The 15,525-nt window shown below is 53.5% G+C and overlaps 1 protein-coding gene across 2 annotated transcripts in view; it reads right to left on the reverse strand.

Annotated features, from left to right (window-relative positions):
- The window catches only part of DAGLB (diacylglycerol lipase beta), a 28,401-nt gene extending 12,933 nt beyond the window's left edge, over positions 1-15,468 (reverse strand). The window contains exons 1-9 of one of the 2 annotated variants that reach the window (XM_026516289.3): positions 15,256-15,468; positions 13,432-13,583; positions 8,790-8,961; positions 7,600-7,858; positions 5,939-6,061; positions 5,116-5,243; positions 4,134-4,260; positions 3,720-3,803; positions 1,523-1,600 (exon numbers count right to left, since the gene is read on the reverse strand). In XM_026516289.3, the coding sequence (XP_026372074.1) occupies positions 1,523-1,600; positions 3,720-3,803; positions 4,134-4,260; positions 5,116-5,243; positions 5,939-6,061; positions 7,600-7,858; positions 8,790-8,961; positions 13,432-13,583; positions 15,256-15,350 (1,218 nt within the window). In that variant the 5' untranslated portion in view covers positions 15,351-15,468. The remainder of the gene's footprint in view (positions 1-1,522; positions 1,601-3,719; positions 3,804-4,133; positions 4,261-5,115; positions 5,244-5,938; positions 6,062-7,599; positions 7,859-8,789; positions 8,962-13,431; positions 13,584-15,255) is intronic. The other variant, XM_057315696.1, reaches the window with a different exon arrangement.
- Positions 15,469-15,525: the final 57 nt, after the last annotated feature.

The following is a 15,525-nucleotide window of genomic DNA, read 5'->3' on the forward strand; positions in this document are numbered from 1 at the left end:
GCGGGACACTGTGACTCCACAAGCTACACTCCGACTCGGACACATATTTTTATAAAGATTAAGCATTTTACTTAGAAAATGGTCACCACAGAAGTAATACAGGGTTTGGTTAAAAAACACACAGTGTGTAAAAGCAGCACAGGCCCAACGGCCTCACCCCGACATCCCTCTCCCCGGAAGGAGCTGCTGTAACCTCTGGGACCGAATCATTTCCTCAAATGTGCAAACACGGTGCTCTGCAATCTGCTTCGTCACCCGGGAAATGTGACCCCAAACCACAGCGAGATACCGCCTCGCACCCCCCAGGACGGCTGCAGAATCAGAAACCAGAAAGTTGGTGGCAAGGAGCACGTGTGGACGAGAGCCTGGCCACTCACTGGTGGGACGTGAGATGGCATAGCTACGCTGCAGCACAGCTCGGTGGTTCCCCAAATCGTTAAACGCGGCCAACGCCACCAGACAGGGCAACCCCACTTCTGGGTAGGATCCCTAAAGCGCTGGAAGGAGGGACTCGAACAGTTGTCCATACGTCCCTGCTCACAGCAACAGTACTGACAGCGGCCGCCGCCTGGGCGTGACCCCCATGTCCATCAGCGGACGAAGGGCTCACACCAAGGTGGTCTACGCACACAGGGGGGCGTCCGTCAGCCAGCACGGAAAGGGGCCTCGGCCACGTGCTCCCACCTGGATGGACCTCGGGGACACCAGGCTCAGTGAAAGGCCAGATAACTGCCTGACTCCACTTCTGTGAGGTCCCTAGAACAAGCACGCGGGGGGGTGCACTAACATGGAGGTGGCTGGGGGCGGCGAGGAGCTGTCGCTTAATGGATGCGGCCTTTATGTTCGGGATGATGAGAAGGTTCTGAGTACAGACGGCGGTAACGGGTACACAGCCTCCTGCAGGTCTCTGCCGCCCGAATCGTATGCTCACAAACGGTTCCAACGATAAACATGTTACATGATTAAAACCCTTTCACAAAACAGCTGCTCCAGGCAGGCCCTTTCTGTCCCGGGAGGAGGGGCCGCCACAGCCCGCACCGCCGCCCAGTAAGAGCGAAAGGAGAACCCGCGTGTTGTGACACCGGCGGAGGGAAGTGCTGGGGGCGCCTGCCGCTCCGGGGAGGGGGCGGAGGTGTGGGGCGGGAGGTGGGGGGGCTCCCGAGGGGGCGGCCTTGCTGCGGCCCCTGGCCCCATACTGAGCCGAAGCTTCTCTTCCCCACAACAATACGTGACTTCTATCGAGGGGAGAAGAGCGTTCAACGGGGCTTCAAAGGCCAACCGACACTTATTCCAGTAACTGCTTGGCCTCTGGCAATTCCCTCGATGGCTCTGAACCTGCGCCTTCCTCTTAAAACACAAAAGCAACCCCGTGAGGTTGTTGTGAGAATTTCTACGAAAAGAATGAAAGGCACTTACTTTGCACAGCACTTGGCACAGGGTAGCTACCTGCTGTATGGTTAGCATTCCCGGGAGAGAGTCAGAGTTATGGAACATTCCTGAACACACACCCCAGGGCTTGTACCTTGTGTGCCGAACAGTCTTGCACCCCACACTCTAAGTTGAGGGTCTCATTCTCCGCTGACAGGTCCGTGAGGATGTCCTACAAAGAGTGCATTGGGAAGAGGCCGTTGGGGCGAGCTGTGCGCAAAGGCTGGGGGGCAGGTCCTCTGAAGGACTGCGGAGCTACAGTCTCCTGGGTCAGACGGCTGAGGATTAAACCTGACACCTGACCTTGGGAGGGAAACCCAGGCGGCCAGGAAGCTCGTGAGGGACCCACGGCAGGGAAGGGGGTGTGGGCTGCGGCTAAGACACACACGTTCAGCCCTCCCTCACTGCAGACCTCTACTAAGTACCCACGAAGCACAGAACCCTGTACCTGGGTTTTGAACAAAGCATGGTTCCTGTCCTCAAGGGGTATCAATGGCTCACTGAAACCTAAGGGGAGGGTAAGAAACGCATGGGGGGGTGTGCTGCAGGGCAGGAGTGGGGGTGGGCTTCCTGGAGGAGGTGGCACCTGAGCCAAAGACTAAAGGGAAAACTTGCTTTCAGGAAACAGAGAGAGGTGGGCAACCACACCTAACGGGCCAGCAGGACCCAAAGCAGAGTGTCTGAGCACAGGAAGCAGACAGAGGGCCAGGCACATGGGTGCTCAGAGGCGCTGCGTGTAGAGCCTGGGAGGCAGGGTGTCCCCAGGACCCAGTGCAGCCAAGCTGCTGGGGATGGGACTCCATAGCTATACCCTGCAAAGCTCAAGGGGACTCTGGTGCCCTGGAGAACCACTGGCAGACTGAGCTTGGGGTGGAACTGGAAAGGCAGGCTGGGGTCAGATCACAAAGCACCAACACAGCTGCGCTAAGACACATGAATTTTCTATTAAAAAGTAATGGGGGGGCGCCTGGGTGGCTCAGTCGTTAGGCGTCTGCGTTTGGCTCAGGTCATGATCCCGGGGTACTGGGACTGAGCCCCGCATCGGGCTCCCTGCTCAGCCGGGAAGCCTGCTTCTCCCTCTGCCCCCCCGCTGGCTTGTGTTACCTCTCTCGCTCTCTCTCAAATAAATAAATTTAAAAAATCAAAAAAAAAAAAAAAAAAGTAATGGGGTGAGGCGCCTGTGTGGCTCAGTCAGTTAAGCATCCAACTCTTGATTTCGACTCAGGTCAGGATCTCAGGACCGTGGAGATGGACCCATGCTGGGCTCCATGGTGGGGGTGGAGTCTGCTAAAGATTCTCTCTTCTCTCCCTATGCCCCTCCCTCCACTCACATGCTCTCTCTCAAAAATAAAATCTTAAAAAAAAAAAAGTAATGGGGGGCCAAAGAAGGTTTCTAAGAAGCAGTGGTAACATGTGACCCATGTTCTAGAAAGAGTTCTCTGTGGATGGTATGAGGACTGACCGGAAAGATAAGAGACCAGAGACAAGGACCACAGTAGGAACCTGCTTCCCAGGCCCAGGAAGGGGGATGTGGCCACAGTGAGGGCCGTGGGGCCACAAATGGAGAGACAGCCAGAGAGACCCAAACAGGAAGCCAGGAGAGAAAGCAAGGACAACTCCACAGTTCCTTCAGGGGCCCGCTGGGGGATGCTGCAGAATTACTAGAAATGGGGGCTGGAGGTGGTGAGGCGTCTGCTTTCCTCAGTGCCCGGGCAGAGCCCTGGGCAGGTGCAGAGTCCCAGCCGACAGCCCCAGCGGCAGACCCTGCCCTGGAGGGGGACGAAGGCTCACACTGTGGTGCCTCACTACACCTCCTGGGTCAGCAGGGAAGTGAGGACCAGGAAATGAGCCTGAGGAATGGCCAAGAACAGACCAGAGAGCATGACACGGAAAGAGAGCAGCCACCGCCCAGAATCTGCAGGGGCAGAGAAGGCGGGGGCGTGGGCAGGCCAGGAGAGGGCTTGCTGCTGGGGGGACAGACACGCACGGCAGGCCCCGCGAGTCAGGCAGCCGCCTCTGGAGCAAGTCCTCCAGCGGGGATCCCAATGCCCTGCTGGTCTGTTTCTGACGCTTCTCGGTGAAAAGGAAATGACTCCGTCCATTTCTCCAAAGGCAGCACCTCACAGCCCCGGGTCTGCTTCTGCACCGTCTACCTGGCGTTTCCTGCTACGCCTGCTGCTCTGACTGACGAGCGCTCTAGCCTCCGTTCCGCCGAAGGCGGGTCTCCTGGCACCCGCGGCCGGCTGTTCGCCCCACCCCTAGTCCCAGGCCTCGCGCATCAGGCTCCTTACCTGCAGAGACATGGTTCCTCTCACGGCTACCACGACGGATTCTTTCCTGTGGTCCAGAGCCACTAAAAAGGGAAGCTCGTAGACCTGGAGGCGAGGGAAAGCAGCATGAGTTCTCGACAGCGAGCGCGCGGCCACGGGGCCGAGATGGGCCGCGCGGCGTCTCTAACGGTTGGGCCGTGGTGCTGTCCTTCCATGAGGGGGGACTGCACAGGCACCCAAGATGGTATATCTACGAAGGCTTCCAGCTCCATCTCGTGTTAAGCCCATGTGGGCTTCAGGGGGCCCAGGAGCCCCCCGAAACGGTATGCAAACCGTGTGTCCATGCATGTGTTCTGGGGACGTCATTTATAACTTCTGTCACAGTCTCGAAGGACCCTGGGACCCAGAGAAGCGATGAGGCGCTGCCATACTGACCTTGTCGTGAAAGCTTATGTGAATGAAGTCCCTGTACTGCAGGCCCGTTGTGTGCAGGATGGAGCCGAAGTGACAGTGCAGCTGCTCGCCGCCGACCAGGTCGTAGTCCGTCGTCCCGCTCCTACAGCTGAACACACGGGCAAGCGCGTCAGCCCCGCCGCCCCGCCGCCCCGGCAAGCACGAGGACCAGAGCTCACAACGTCCAGCACCGCCTCTGGCTGCCATACAGCGGCCTTTACGATTTCTGGGCATACCTCTTACTAGAGATCTGACTTCTGGAGTCACGTTAATGTTTTACATAGTCAAAAAATAAATGATATTAAGAACGGGAGAGACTCTCAAATCTCCAGGAGTGGGGCATCTTGTCTGCGGATATGATGGACCGAAAAGGGCGCGACGTTCCTCCCAGGGAATTCCTGCCAAAAATGTGTAACTCGACTCTAATCCGGAGGAAACCATCAATACAAATTGAGGGCCATTCACAATACCTAGACTATCAGGCAATGAATGTCAGCATCACGCAAGACAGAAAATTCCAGACAGACAGCCAAGTGCAATGCGTAAGCCTGACGTGGAGGAAACCTTGCTCTAAAGGCGACTACTGGGAAAATGCGACTACAAAAGCTGAGCGAGCTACTGCCGCACGCTGGCGGTGCTGGCACAGAAGCGTCCCGTACTATGCAAAAGAAGGTCCAGGATCCTAGGAGACATGGGCCAGAGCAGCTAGAGATAAGGGGCACGCTCTCTGCCGCTAGAGGTTCAGCAGGAAGTGACACTGACACAGCACAGGCGACCACACTGTGTCACAACTGGTGGCTCCAGATAAAGGCTCGATGCATGTTCTCGGCACTGCTCTCGCAGTTTTGCAATATTTCCAAACAGAACGTTTTTGGAAAGGGGAAACGGGATTATTTTTAGAAACTAAGGTGCGGCACCGTAGGAGTGACACGCGGCGGGCAGGTGGGGCCCGGCGGCCACCTACCAGTCCCCACCGATCTTGCAGAGCCCAGTGAAGGGGTTCCGGTAGATGTAGAGGGGCCACCCGTAGGCCGCTGCTGCGAACTGCATGTAATGCTGACAATTGGCTAACTCGGAGTCCAGATCAGCTTCCTGGAAGAGAAGACAGACAGCTCTTTGTTTCAGGGAACCCGCTACGGACGAGATCACCTCAAGATGATATGCCTGACCTCCGACTACTCCTGGCGTCCCTTTCTTTCCTCACTGAAGAGACCTCTCAGCGGACTTCCACACGGAAAACCGGTCCTTAAACACAGAAACAGACCCTTCATTTTATAGGAATGTAGCACGTACGGGGGAAATGAACAGCAAAGTCCCTACTGACTTTCGTGGCGCACGCCACACGCCAGGCCCTGCCGCAACGGAGCCGGAAGGCCCAGACACCTGCGTCACGCAGAGAGAGAGCCATCCATCCGCGTGCAACCTTCTCTTTCAGAAGCAGGAACGCCTGTGGCAGGAAAACTCCTCCAGCAAACCCCAACGGTTTCTGCTCCCTCGGCCCAGAGAAGAGAGCAAACACACTGAGGGGGAATCAGGCCCATCCCAGAAACGAGGTTTGCTGTGTTGACGTCAACAGCCTATTTCCTAAAAGAGAATGCTTTAAAAATACAATGGAGGGTGAAGCGGCCAGGAATGGGCTCCCTCCGCCCAGCGAACCACAACCAGCAGAAGCCACACACCACATTCCAACCACCTGTCCTGAGATCGGTGCTGGCCAGTTTGTTTTTTGAAGATGTATAAACAGGAATAAATGTCAGAACTTTACAAATCAACAGAAAGGGGCTTACCTGGGGGGCCCCCGGGGAATGGCTGATCACCTCGCCTGGCTCCTGGCTGTTCCTGATACTGTCCTGTTGCTGATGGAGAAGGGTGAGGCCCGCCGCAATGTCGCTGGGCACCAGATCTGTGTCCTGGACGAAAACAGAGGCCTGTCGTAGAACTCAGCAGGGACGGCCCACGAGTTCCTTAAAATCCAGTTTTATACAGGTCACACGCACACCCACAGTTACACGTAAAGAGGTCCTTAAAAGTATTTGCCTTTCACGACTCCATCCCTATGTGAGCTGGACAATGTTTACTATCCTGCCCTCAGACAAACCCACCGCAGAACACGGACATGTTGCCGAGCTATTATTTTTAAATTTCACTTCAAGGAACTTAACTGACTTCACATCTTTTATAGAGTTGGGAGAAAATAGATAAGTTCACCATCTTTGAACTAATGGCCAATTTTAGCCCAAATTTAAGACTCTTGCTCAAAATGCCGGGGTTTTGTTCCTGGTAGAGATTTCAGAGACTGAACTCATGCTCACTGGCTACAGCAAGCCTCCCAAAGAACCTCAAACTAGGAAAGCAACAGAGGGAGTCCCCCGTGCCCGCCCTCCCCCTGCTGGAGCAGGCAGGAATCCTCGGTGGCTCGCAGGCACTTCCAGTCACAGGGAAGGACAAGGCACTGGCCCCTCGGCCCCTGAGTCATCGGTTCTTCCAAGGTCTTAAGACCAGACGGAAGCACTCCCTGAAGGTTAGTCTGGGGAGAGACACTTCTCCAGTCCCTCCCGGAAGGCTGCGGCGGCGGCCTGGTGCCAGCCCACGGGCCGGCTCTGGGCCCTGCAGACGCAGACGCCACAGAGAGGCCAGGAGGGACCGGCAATCGTGCAGGAGGTCACGAGAACTCCTCTCCCTCACCTGCTCTCAGTACTGAACACAACAGCTGACCACAGAACATTACAGGAAAACACTGGGTGTGACAGAAAAACGAGGTTTTCCAAATCACTTAAGAAACTGCTCTAGAACGAAGACGACTTCCTGCACTGTAATAACATATTCAAACTCTCCCTCAAAGCTAGAATAATCTACCATTTCTATCATGCTATGAAGGAGCAACCAAGGGCTGACACCCTGGATGCATGACACCGCCCACACCTGGCGCCTGCCGAGGGCCAGAGGCGCAGAGGACAGACAGTTCAGACAACGGGCAAATCATCCCCAAGATACGCGGGCTCCATTATGTAGCTCCTTAAAAATGAACTAACAGGGACGCCTGGGTGGCTCAGCCATTAAGCGTCTGCCTTCAGCTCAGGTCATGATCCCAGGGTCCTGGGATCGAGCCCTGCATCAGACTCCCTGCTCAGCGGGAAGGCTGCTTCTCCCTCCCCCACTCCCCTGCTTGTGTTCCCTCTCTCGCTGCCTCTCTGTCAAATAAATAAAAATCTTAAAAAAAAAAAAAAAGAACTAACAATCCTGACAGTGTAACAAACAGGTGGCAACAGCAGGACGCACTCACTAGAGAGACGCCCCCTGTCCCCCCCGGGACCCGCCACACTGCAGACCACACATGTGCAAGAGCTCCCTGGGGTGGACAGGGGATCAGCTCCCGACACAGTATTCATCTCAACACGAGAGACATTTACTTCGGAGACAGAGACGAGAGCAGACCCCTTGAGCTTACTGAAAAGTAGGTTGAGAAAAGCTCTGCCGTACTCGAAAAAGCAACTCGAGTATGGTCGTCCTTCCCGACACAGCAGCACAGGAACTTGATTCTGGTTTCCCACACGCTGGTAGCTGCTGTCTTGAGGCCGTGAAGAAGCTGGCTCGACTCACGACTATCCAGGTGGTTGGGGCCAGCGGACGGACACGGAGCCATTTTCCCCCCGAGGGGGTCAAAGACGATGATGATGGTGACCACAGTGGAGACGATGATAATCCAGCTGCAAAACAGAAAGAGAAGGCGTGATGACCCCGGGTCCCATATCCAGACGCGGGGGCCACGGCTCCCTCCTCAGGGCCCGGTTTTTGCATCTGTACGGCTGTGGCTCCAGTGACCCAGGAAGATGCGGATCTCCCAGAACCAGGCTGAGGTGAGCAACTTGTTTCTTCTAGAAAGTTCTTTTTGAGCCTGTGGCTGACCCAGGCCCCACGAAAATCAGAGCCTTAGAAGTGAAGACCACAAAAGAAAAAAGGAGGTGCCTGGTAGGGCTGCAGCCTGGGCACGGAAATAGCCAGAACCTGCTCTCCACGGTCCTATGGCCAAGACCCAGGCCCTTACTCCTCAGTGCCTCGGGGTTCTGCTCGGTAAAACTGAAAGAACTTTGCCACATTGTGGGATACTCTGGTGGGTCTTTCACTCATACATGTAAGTATTTCGAGACTGTCCACAATGGGCCACACACTGTGTTCACGAACGTGGGCCCCACGGGAAGACGCGCCTCTGCAGAGGGACTCTGCTGCCCCTGTGTTCCTAAGACTGTGAGCCTGGAAACCGCGAAAACCCGACCCCGTGCGTTAGTCCCTGTCGCAATTTCTGACACAGCATTTCTGCTCAACCTGCCTTAAGTTTTTGCCCTTGATTTGGTCTTCGGGTTTTCTTCCTTCTTATAACAGAAGGGATGGAACGCAGAAGAATGAGAACCAGCAAGAAAGACAATGACATCAATAAACGCGTTCACGGGAGATGAATTATTTCTTATATATAAATGCACGTCTCTCAATTTTTATGGTTTACTCAAAAAGGGCCGATTTCTAACAACGTTAGGAGCCCGCACGACGCTGGGCTATCTACAGTGACTCCGAAAGGTCTGTTTCCCTACATCTCAAATGCACCTGAGACAAGAAGCTGAAAGAGAAGACGGAAGACCTCACCTGATGATGACGGTGGCAATGATGCCATTCACCACCGTCTTGTCACACTGAACGTCGTCTGCTATCCAGGCGGCCCCCAGAGAAGCCCAGACCATCTCTGGCAGAAAGAGCGCCAGGCGGAGGTAAAGCAGCTTGGACATAGATTTCCGTGGTCCAGGATTACAGATGGTTCCTGAAACACAGAAGATATTCACACCGGGCAGCTGGCTTCCTCAGAGACTTCCTTCCCACAGAGACAGAGCACGCAGACATCTGCTGGTACCACAGGTGCTCTGGTGGTTTCTCCTCGTAATTGGAAATCGATGCCCCATGGTGAGAGCAAGTGAACAAGTGAGGAGTGGAAACAGGACAAAAAGCCTCAGATTCATTTCCTAGACTTCCTGGGGTTTCAAGATACTTCAGAGTTCTAACTGGGATGACCATATAATCACTGCCCAAACCAGGACACTTCTGAGAGAGGAAGGAGGTGCTATTAATTATGCTGGGACAACGGGCACATAACAGAGCTGTCCGGGGCCAACAGACATACACGGTCACCTGAGTTCTAGAAAGTAATTCCACCATCTGCTCAAGACCTATGGCGTTCAGGCACCATCTGAAACACTTTACACCCATTATTCTGTAATCCTCACAACTCTGAAGACAGTCACCATCCCATTTTACAAATGAGGAAACTGAGGCTAAGAGACCTTAGTAACTACTTTCTAAAACATAACCCAGGGGGTGCCTGGGTGGTAGGGTTGATTAAGCCTCCGACTCTTGATTTCAGCTCAGGTCATGACTTCAGGGTCGTGAGATCAAGTCCTGTGTCCGTCCGGCTCTGTGCTCAGGGGGGAGTCTGCCTGAGATTCTCTCCCTCCCTTTCTCTCTCTGCCCCTCCCCCTGCACTCTCTCTCTCTCAAATAAATAAAATATTAACAACCCCCCCCATTCCAGGTCTGCATGGTCCCGGCTCTCCGTCTCACCTGCATCTGCAGTCTTGGGAAGTGAACGATTCTGACGCGCGAGAACACTTGAAGAAACCCACCATGCAACCTTTTTACCGTGTGTCTTAAACCCGAGTATCCACAGAGGTCTGTGTGCTTTAATTAAAGCAGAAAACGGAGTTCTAAGATTCCAGAAAGATCAAGGTACTGAAAAAACCTCCTCTATCAAGTCACACCCGCCGAGGAGAACATTGTTATTTACTGAGGTAAGAGATCTTCCTCTCGAGGCAGAAGGGCCGGCGAGGACCTGGCTGCTGCGGGGGGCACAGAGACGCGTGGGCCCCATAACGGACGAGCAGAACTTCCGCCCTGAATGCCGTGTTCTCAGCACAGCCTGGGTCTTCATCTGGCTGAGCCGTTTGTGCAAAGACCACAAAAGGCAGGCCTGTGTCACAGAATCTTTGGTTCAATGCCTCTACACAGTGCAGCAACCTTCCCTGGCGTGAGGGGAGCAACGAGCCCCCGATACGCGTACAGAGGCGACACGAGGAAATGTCCCAGGATCGGGAGCACACGCAGCGAATGGCAGACGCTGCAGGCTGAGCGTGTTCTGCCATGAAAACGTGGTGGTCATGGGGCTGGGCCTTCCCTACGTAAGCCTCCTCCATGGTAGAAACAGTAGGATTTCACCAGGGAAACTAGAAACTGCCGTGGTATCAAGATTCTCCCAACTCTGCTACACTGACGACCAAGAAAAAGAGCAGAGGTCAATACACAGCATCAGTCTCCGGGACAAGGAAGACTGAACCCCACTGGCCCCAAATGCGCCCTCTGCAGCTCATGTCTCTCTTAGACAGTAACGCCAGGCCAAAGCTACACAAACACGGCCTTTCAGCACAAGTGACAGGTTCATTACCGAGCCGCCTTACGGAACAAAAGGGGCAAAGAAGTTATCCATGTAGCAAGAATGTAACGAACAAGGGCGCCTGGGTGGCTCAGTCAGTTAAGCATCCGACTCTTGATTTCAGCTCAGATCATGATCTCAGGGTTGGCATTTAAACTAATATGACTTATAAAACATTGTTTTTGGTTCAGGTGTGGGATCTCTAGCCATAAGTAACAAAAGCTTAAAAACAGGAAGGACCCGGGACCTGCCCCGACGTCGGGGACTGGAAGTGCAGAGCCGGGACAGGTGTCACGGCTCTCTGGCCTCTCAGGGCTCTGCCCTCCTCTGTCAGCTCACCCTGGCTGTGAGTGCAGATACAGCAGGAACTCCGCAGCCCATCCCTCCACAGAATCACCCAGAATGAAAAGAGTATATTGTTTCTGGATCTTTCCTAGAGAAGCAAGGAAAGACTGCCCAGAATTTTCCAGAAAACTCCTGAATTTCAACTGGCTCAAACTGGGTCACGCGTCCATTCTGGAACCAATCACTGACAAACGAGGGTCATTCCTGAGCTGGGTGGAGCCCTGGCTTCTCTGACACACTTACTTCATATGTGAGGGATGGGGGACGTCCCAAATAAAACCGGATTCTGTCTGGAAGAGGCTGCGGGATGGGCAACCCACCCACAAGACAAACCACCGGCACACGACGCCTACCACACACACCGGCAGATGTCTTCTGAGCCCTGACCGGGAGTGTGAGGTGGAGCAGGCCTCAGGCAAGTGCTTCGGAGGAGCCTCCGAACCTGACGCCTCCAAAAATATCTAAACAAAAACATTTAAGGAAAAAAAAGCTTCAGATCTGAACCCACTCTTACAGCAGCACACTGGTCTCCTAACCAGAACAGGCCAATAAATGAGACGATGCCACAGCTGCAGTGAACACCAACCTAGACACTTCTTCCTTCAGAAATTCAGACTTGATGAAAAAGCCCCATAGTGCTGGGCACCGGGCTGGCTCAGTCCGTCGAGCACGTGACTTGCTTTCCGTTCAGGTCATGATCTCAGGGTCATGAGATCAACCGCTGCATCGGGCTCCATGCTCAGTGCGGAGTCTCCTTGAGATTCTCTTTCTCCCGCTGCAACCCCCCCACACTCTCTCTAAACACCACCACAACACCAAAGCCACAACTCCACTGTGCTAACCCCACATGGCGGGGACAGACACGGACCACAACACTGGGACCTTCCTCGCTCTGGACATCCCTGCACGCACGCACGTTTTCAGGGGCGGGCTAAAATGCACAGAGCTCTCTTCTCCACAGATTTCTCTGTAAGTGGGCACACGCCACACCTCTCGGTCATCCAAAACCCTGCAGTCTTTCTCATGAAACACCTGGCCACTAATGTTTCTCTATCAGTCCCCATGAGCTACCCCCATCTTTTAAGTTTCAGTTGGTCATTCCAAACCGTCAAGGTCATGGTTCTGCCGCCCAGGGTATCAGCTATTCCCTCCCAGCGCTTTCACCATCCTCTGGAGTGTGTGAGTCTGCCTCCCACAGCCCCACTCAAGCAATGATGAAATGCGCTGGAGGGAGGCATGCCATTCAGCCCTGCCTCTGACTGCGGAGTTTTTAGTTACTCATGTACCACAATGCTCGGCTCCTCCTATGAACCTGAGCACTCACACGGGGAAGGCTCCCAGCGTTTTCCGCAAAGTGACCGCAGAAAACTGTAACATGGAGAAAAACATTAAGAATAGATGGAACTGTTACAATTAATTAATAAAAAAGGACAAATAACCCAACTAAAAACGGGGCAAAGCATCTGAGTAGACACATCCCCAAAGACGGTACACGAATGGCCGGTAAGCCCAGGAAAGGATGCTCGTCAAGGCAGCGCGAATCACCACCACAGTGAGATCCACCAGGACGGCTAGGGTCAGAAAGTCAGACAAAGGTAAGTGCTGCTGAGGACGTGGAGAAACTGGCCTTCTTTATAAACTGAAAGAAAAACGGTGTAGCTGCTTGGAAGCCAGTCTGGCAGTTCCCCGGAAGGTTAAACACGGGGACACCACATGATCCAGCCATTCCACGCCCAGGCACACATCCAAGAGAAATCAAAACCTCTGTCTTTCCAAAAACATGTACGTGAACGTTCGTGATTTGTAACAGCCCAGAAGTCTTAATAACCCAAATGTCCACGGACTGACAAATGGATAAGTAAAATGTGGCAAACCATTCAATGTAATTTTTTAAAAAGATTTTTTATTTATTTGAGAGAGAAAGAGAGCATGCGCACCAGCAGGCTTGGGGGAGGAGGGCAGAGGGAGAAGCAGACTCCCCACTAGGCAGGCAGCCTGATGTGGGTCTCGATCCCAGAACCCCGGGATCATGACCTGAGCCAAAGGCAGACGCTTCACTGACTGAGCCAATATTACTCAGCCATAGGAAAAATGAAGAGCTGATACACACTACAAGGTCCATGAACCTTGAAAACGTTACGCTAAGTTTCAGAGGCCAGACCAACCGGCCACATAGTGGGTGACTCCACCTGTCCGATCCCAACGAGGCAGATCTACAGGTGAAGATCAGCAGATGGCTAGGGCTGAGGAAATTGGGGGAAAGGGAGGAGTGACTGCTAAGAGGTATAGGATTTCTTTTTGGGGAGATGAAAACGTACCAAAATTGTGGTGATGGCTGCACAGTCTGTGAACACACTAAAAATCATGGACTTGTACACTTTAAATGCGTGAACTGCACGGTACATGAATTACATCTCAATAAGGCAGTTAAAAAAACACGTATCAAATAGAAAAGGCTACCCTTTACCTTTCATGCTGACACACACGATGGCAGACACTGTACATATAATAACTGCCAGGAGAACAAGAAGAACGATCAAGTAACTGCTGAGCAGGGCGCCGCCCGCACAGTCCAGCTTCCCTCTGTGCATGAGGAACAAAGTCAAAATGCCAATCCACCTGCCAAGAGATAGGGAGGGTCAGAAATGGAAACCAAGGAACTACATTATAAAACATTACAGAAAGAAGGAAATGGAGTTAATATATATATATTTTTAAATTTTTAGTTAGGGGCGCCTGGGTGGCTCAGTTGGTTAATCGTCTGCCTTCTGCTCAGGTCATGACCCCAGGGTCCTGGGATCGAGCCCCGAGTCAGGCTCTCTGCTTGATGGGAAGCCTGCTTCTCCCTCCTCCTCTACCCCCTCTCCGCTCATGTTCTCTCTCTCTCTCTCTCTAGAATAAATAAAAACTTAAAAAAATTTTTTAATTAAAAATTTTTTTAAAAGGAGTTAATATTTCCCAAAGCCAGGCGAAGTTTGTTTTGGAATATAATTATCTTCCATAAAAGATCTACTAAAAAAAAAATAATAAAAGATCTACTAAGTCAATTAAAGAGCGTGACCTTTTTTAAAAAGCGAGTTTTATACTTTCTGTGTTTACGTGATTGTTCCTAATTTGATGCCTGCTCTAATACCTAAGAGTCATTTAATGTCATAATCAGGCAACCATAATGTGGGCTGATGAAAAACAGCAGCCCTATCATGACTCAGAAATACGTAAGTGTAAACCAACAAAACACACCCTTGCTAAAATATTAACAAGACAATGCTTACTTCTGGAGATTAACAAGAAATTGACAAACACACATTGTCTTCTGTTGTGTGTTATGCAAAAACCAGGAGGTGGTAATCACGTTATGCCACGATGTTCCACAGTGAACACTGATAAACTTGAAAGGCCACATACTGCAGACTTATATATTTTGTAATTCAGTGCAGAACAAGGAAAGACAGCACCAAACACCGCAAAGTAACAGTGACCCGTCACTGGAGGTATTTCAGCAAAGGGCAGAGCACCGCTGGCAAGAACACTGTATTACGGATTCAAGCCCACGTGTGGAACTGGGACTAGGGAACATTTTATGCTTTTGTCAGTTTTGTGATATTAGAACTCTGGGTCTGGAAATAATAATGGGAAATGATCTCAGAGAGACTTGGCTCTGAAAACTATGTAACTACTGAGGAGCGGCTTCCAGTATTTCACGTACTTCAAGAATGCTGTATTATTTATTTATTCCCTGCTCAGCCCCTCTGGGAGCAGACTTGAGGCTCCCAATTCCACTTCCCATCGGTTGCACACTCTGTGCCGAGCCTGGCTGCTCCTCAGGGAATTCAGCCACAACCGGCTCCAGAACGACAGGCAGGCTACTATTTCCCGTCCTGTCCTTTGGTTGACACTGGATGCCCTGCGTTTCCATGCCGAGCGCCGTAATGATGCAAGTGGCTGCACCTGGCTCCAGGAAGCAGATCCCGAAGGCCACGGCCTTTGGTCGGCAACCACATCCCGGAGGCTCCCGGGGCCAGGCTTCGGCGCCGCACACGACGGGGGCCCACCTGGACGACCCCGGGCCCGGCCTCCCCGCTCCGGCCTCAGTGTGCCCTCCGAGAAGTGGGGAGAGAAGCTGCACGCACGTCCTCGGAGGCCCCGCGCGGCGGAGAGGCCCTGCCAAGGGAACGTGGGCACCGCGACCGCGCGCTCAAACCCGGCAACACAGTCAGTCCTCCCGGGCCGCTGGAACCCGCTCCCTCCGCGCCTCGGCCGCCCGGCCGCCCGCATAGCCCGCTGCCCTTACCACACCACTCGCAGGGACAGCTCGAAGAACCCCGGGAAGACCAGGTCGTCGCTAGCGATGGCCCAGCGCCGACCGAAAAGCACCATCCCGGGCATGGCGGAGGCCCCGCTGCCCGGCCTCGGGCCGGCCCGCCGCGCGCCACTGGCCACTCGGAGCCCCGCGCCCTCCGGGATCCAACCCCAAACCGACTGCGACTCGGCGCAGGCGCGCGCGAGGGTCGGGCCCGGCGCACGCGCACTGAGCCCCGCGAAGCAGCTGGACCCTCCGCGC

Source organism: Ursus arctos, unplaced genomic scaffold (genome assembly GCF_023065955.2).
Source record: "Ursus arctos isolate Adak ecotype North America unplaced genomic scaffold, UrsArc2.0 scaffold_2, whole genome shotgun sequence".
Lineage (NCBI taxonomy): Eukaryota > Metazoa > Chordata > Mammalia > Carnivora > Ursidae > Ursus > Ursus arctos.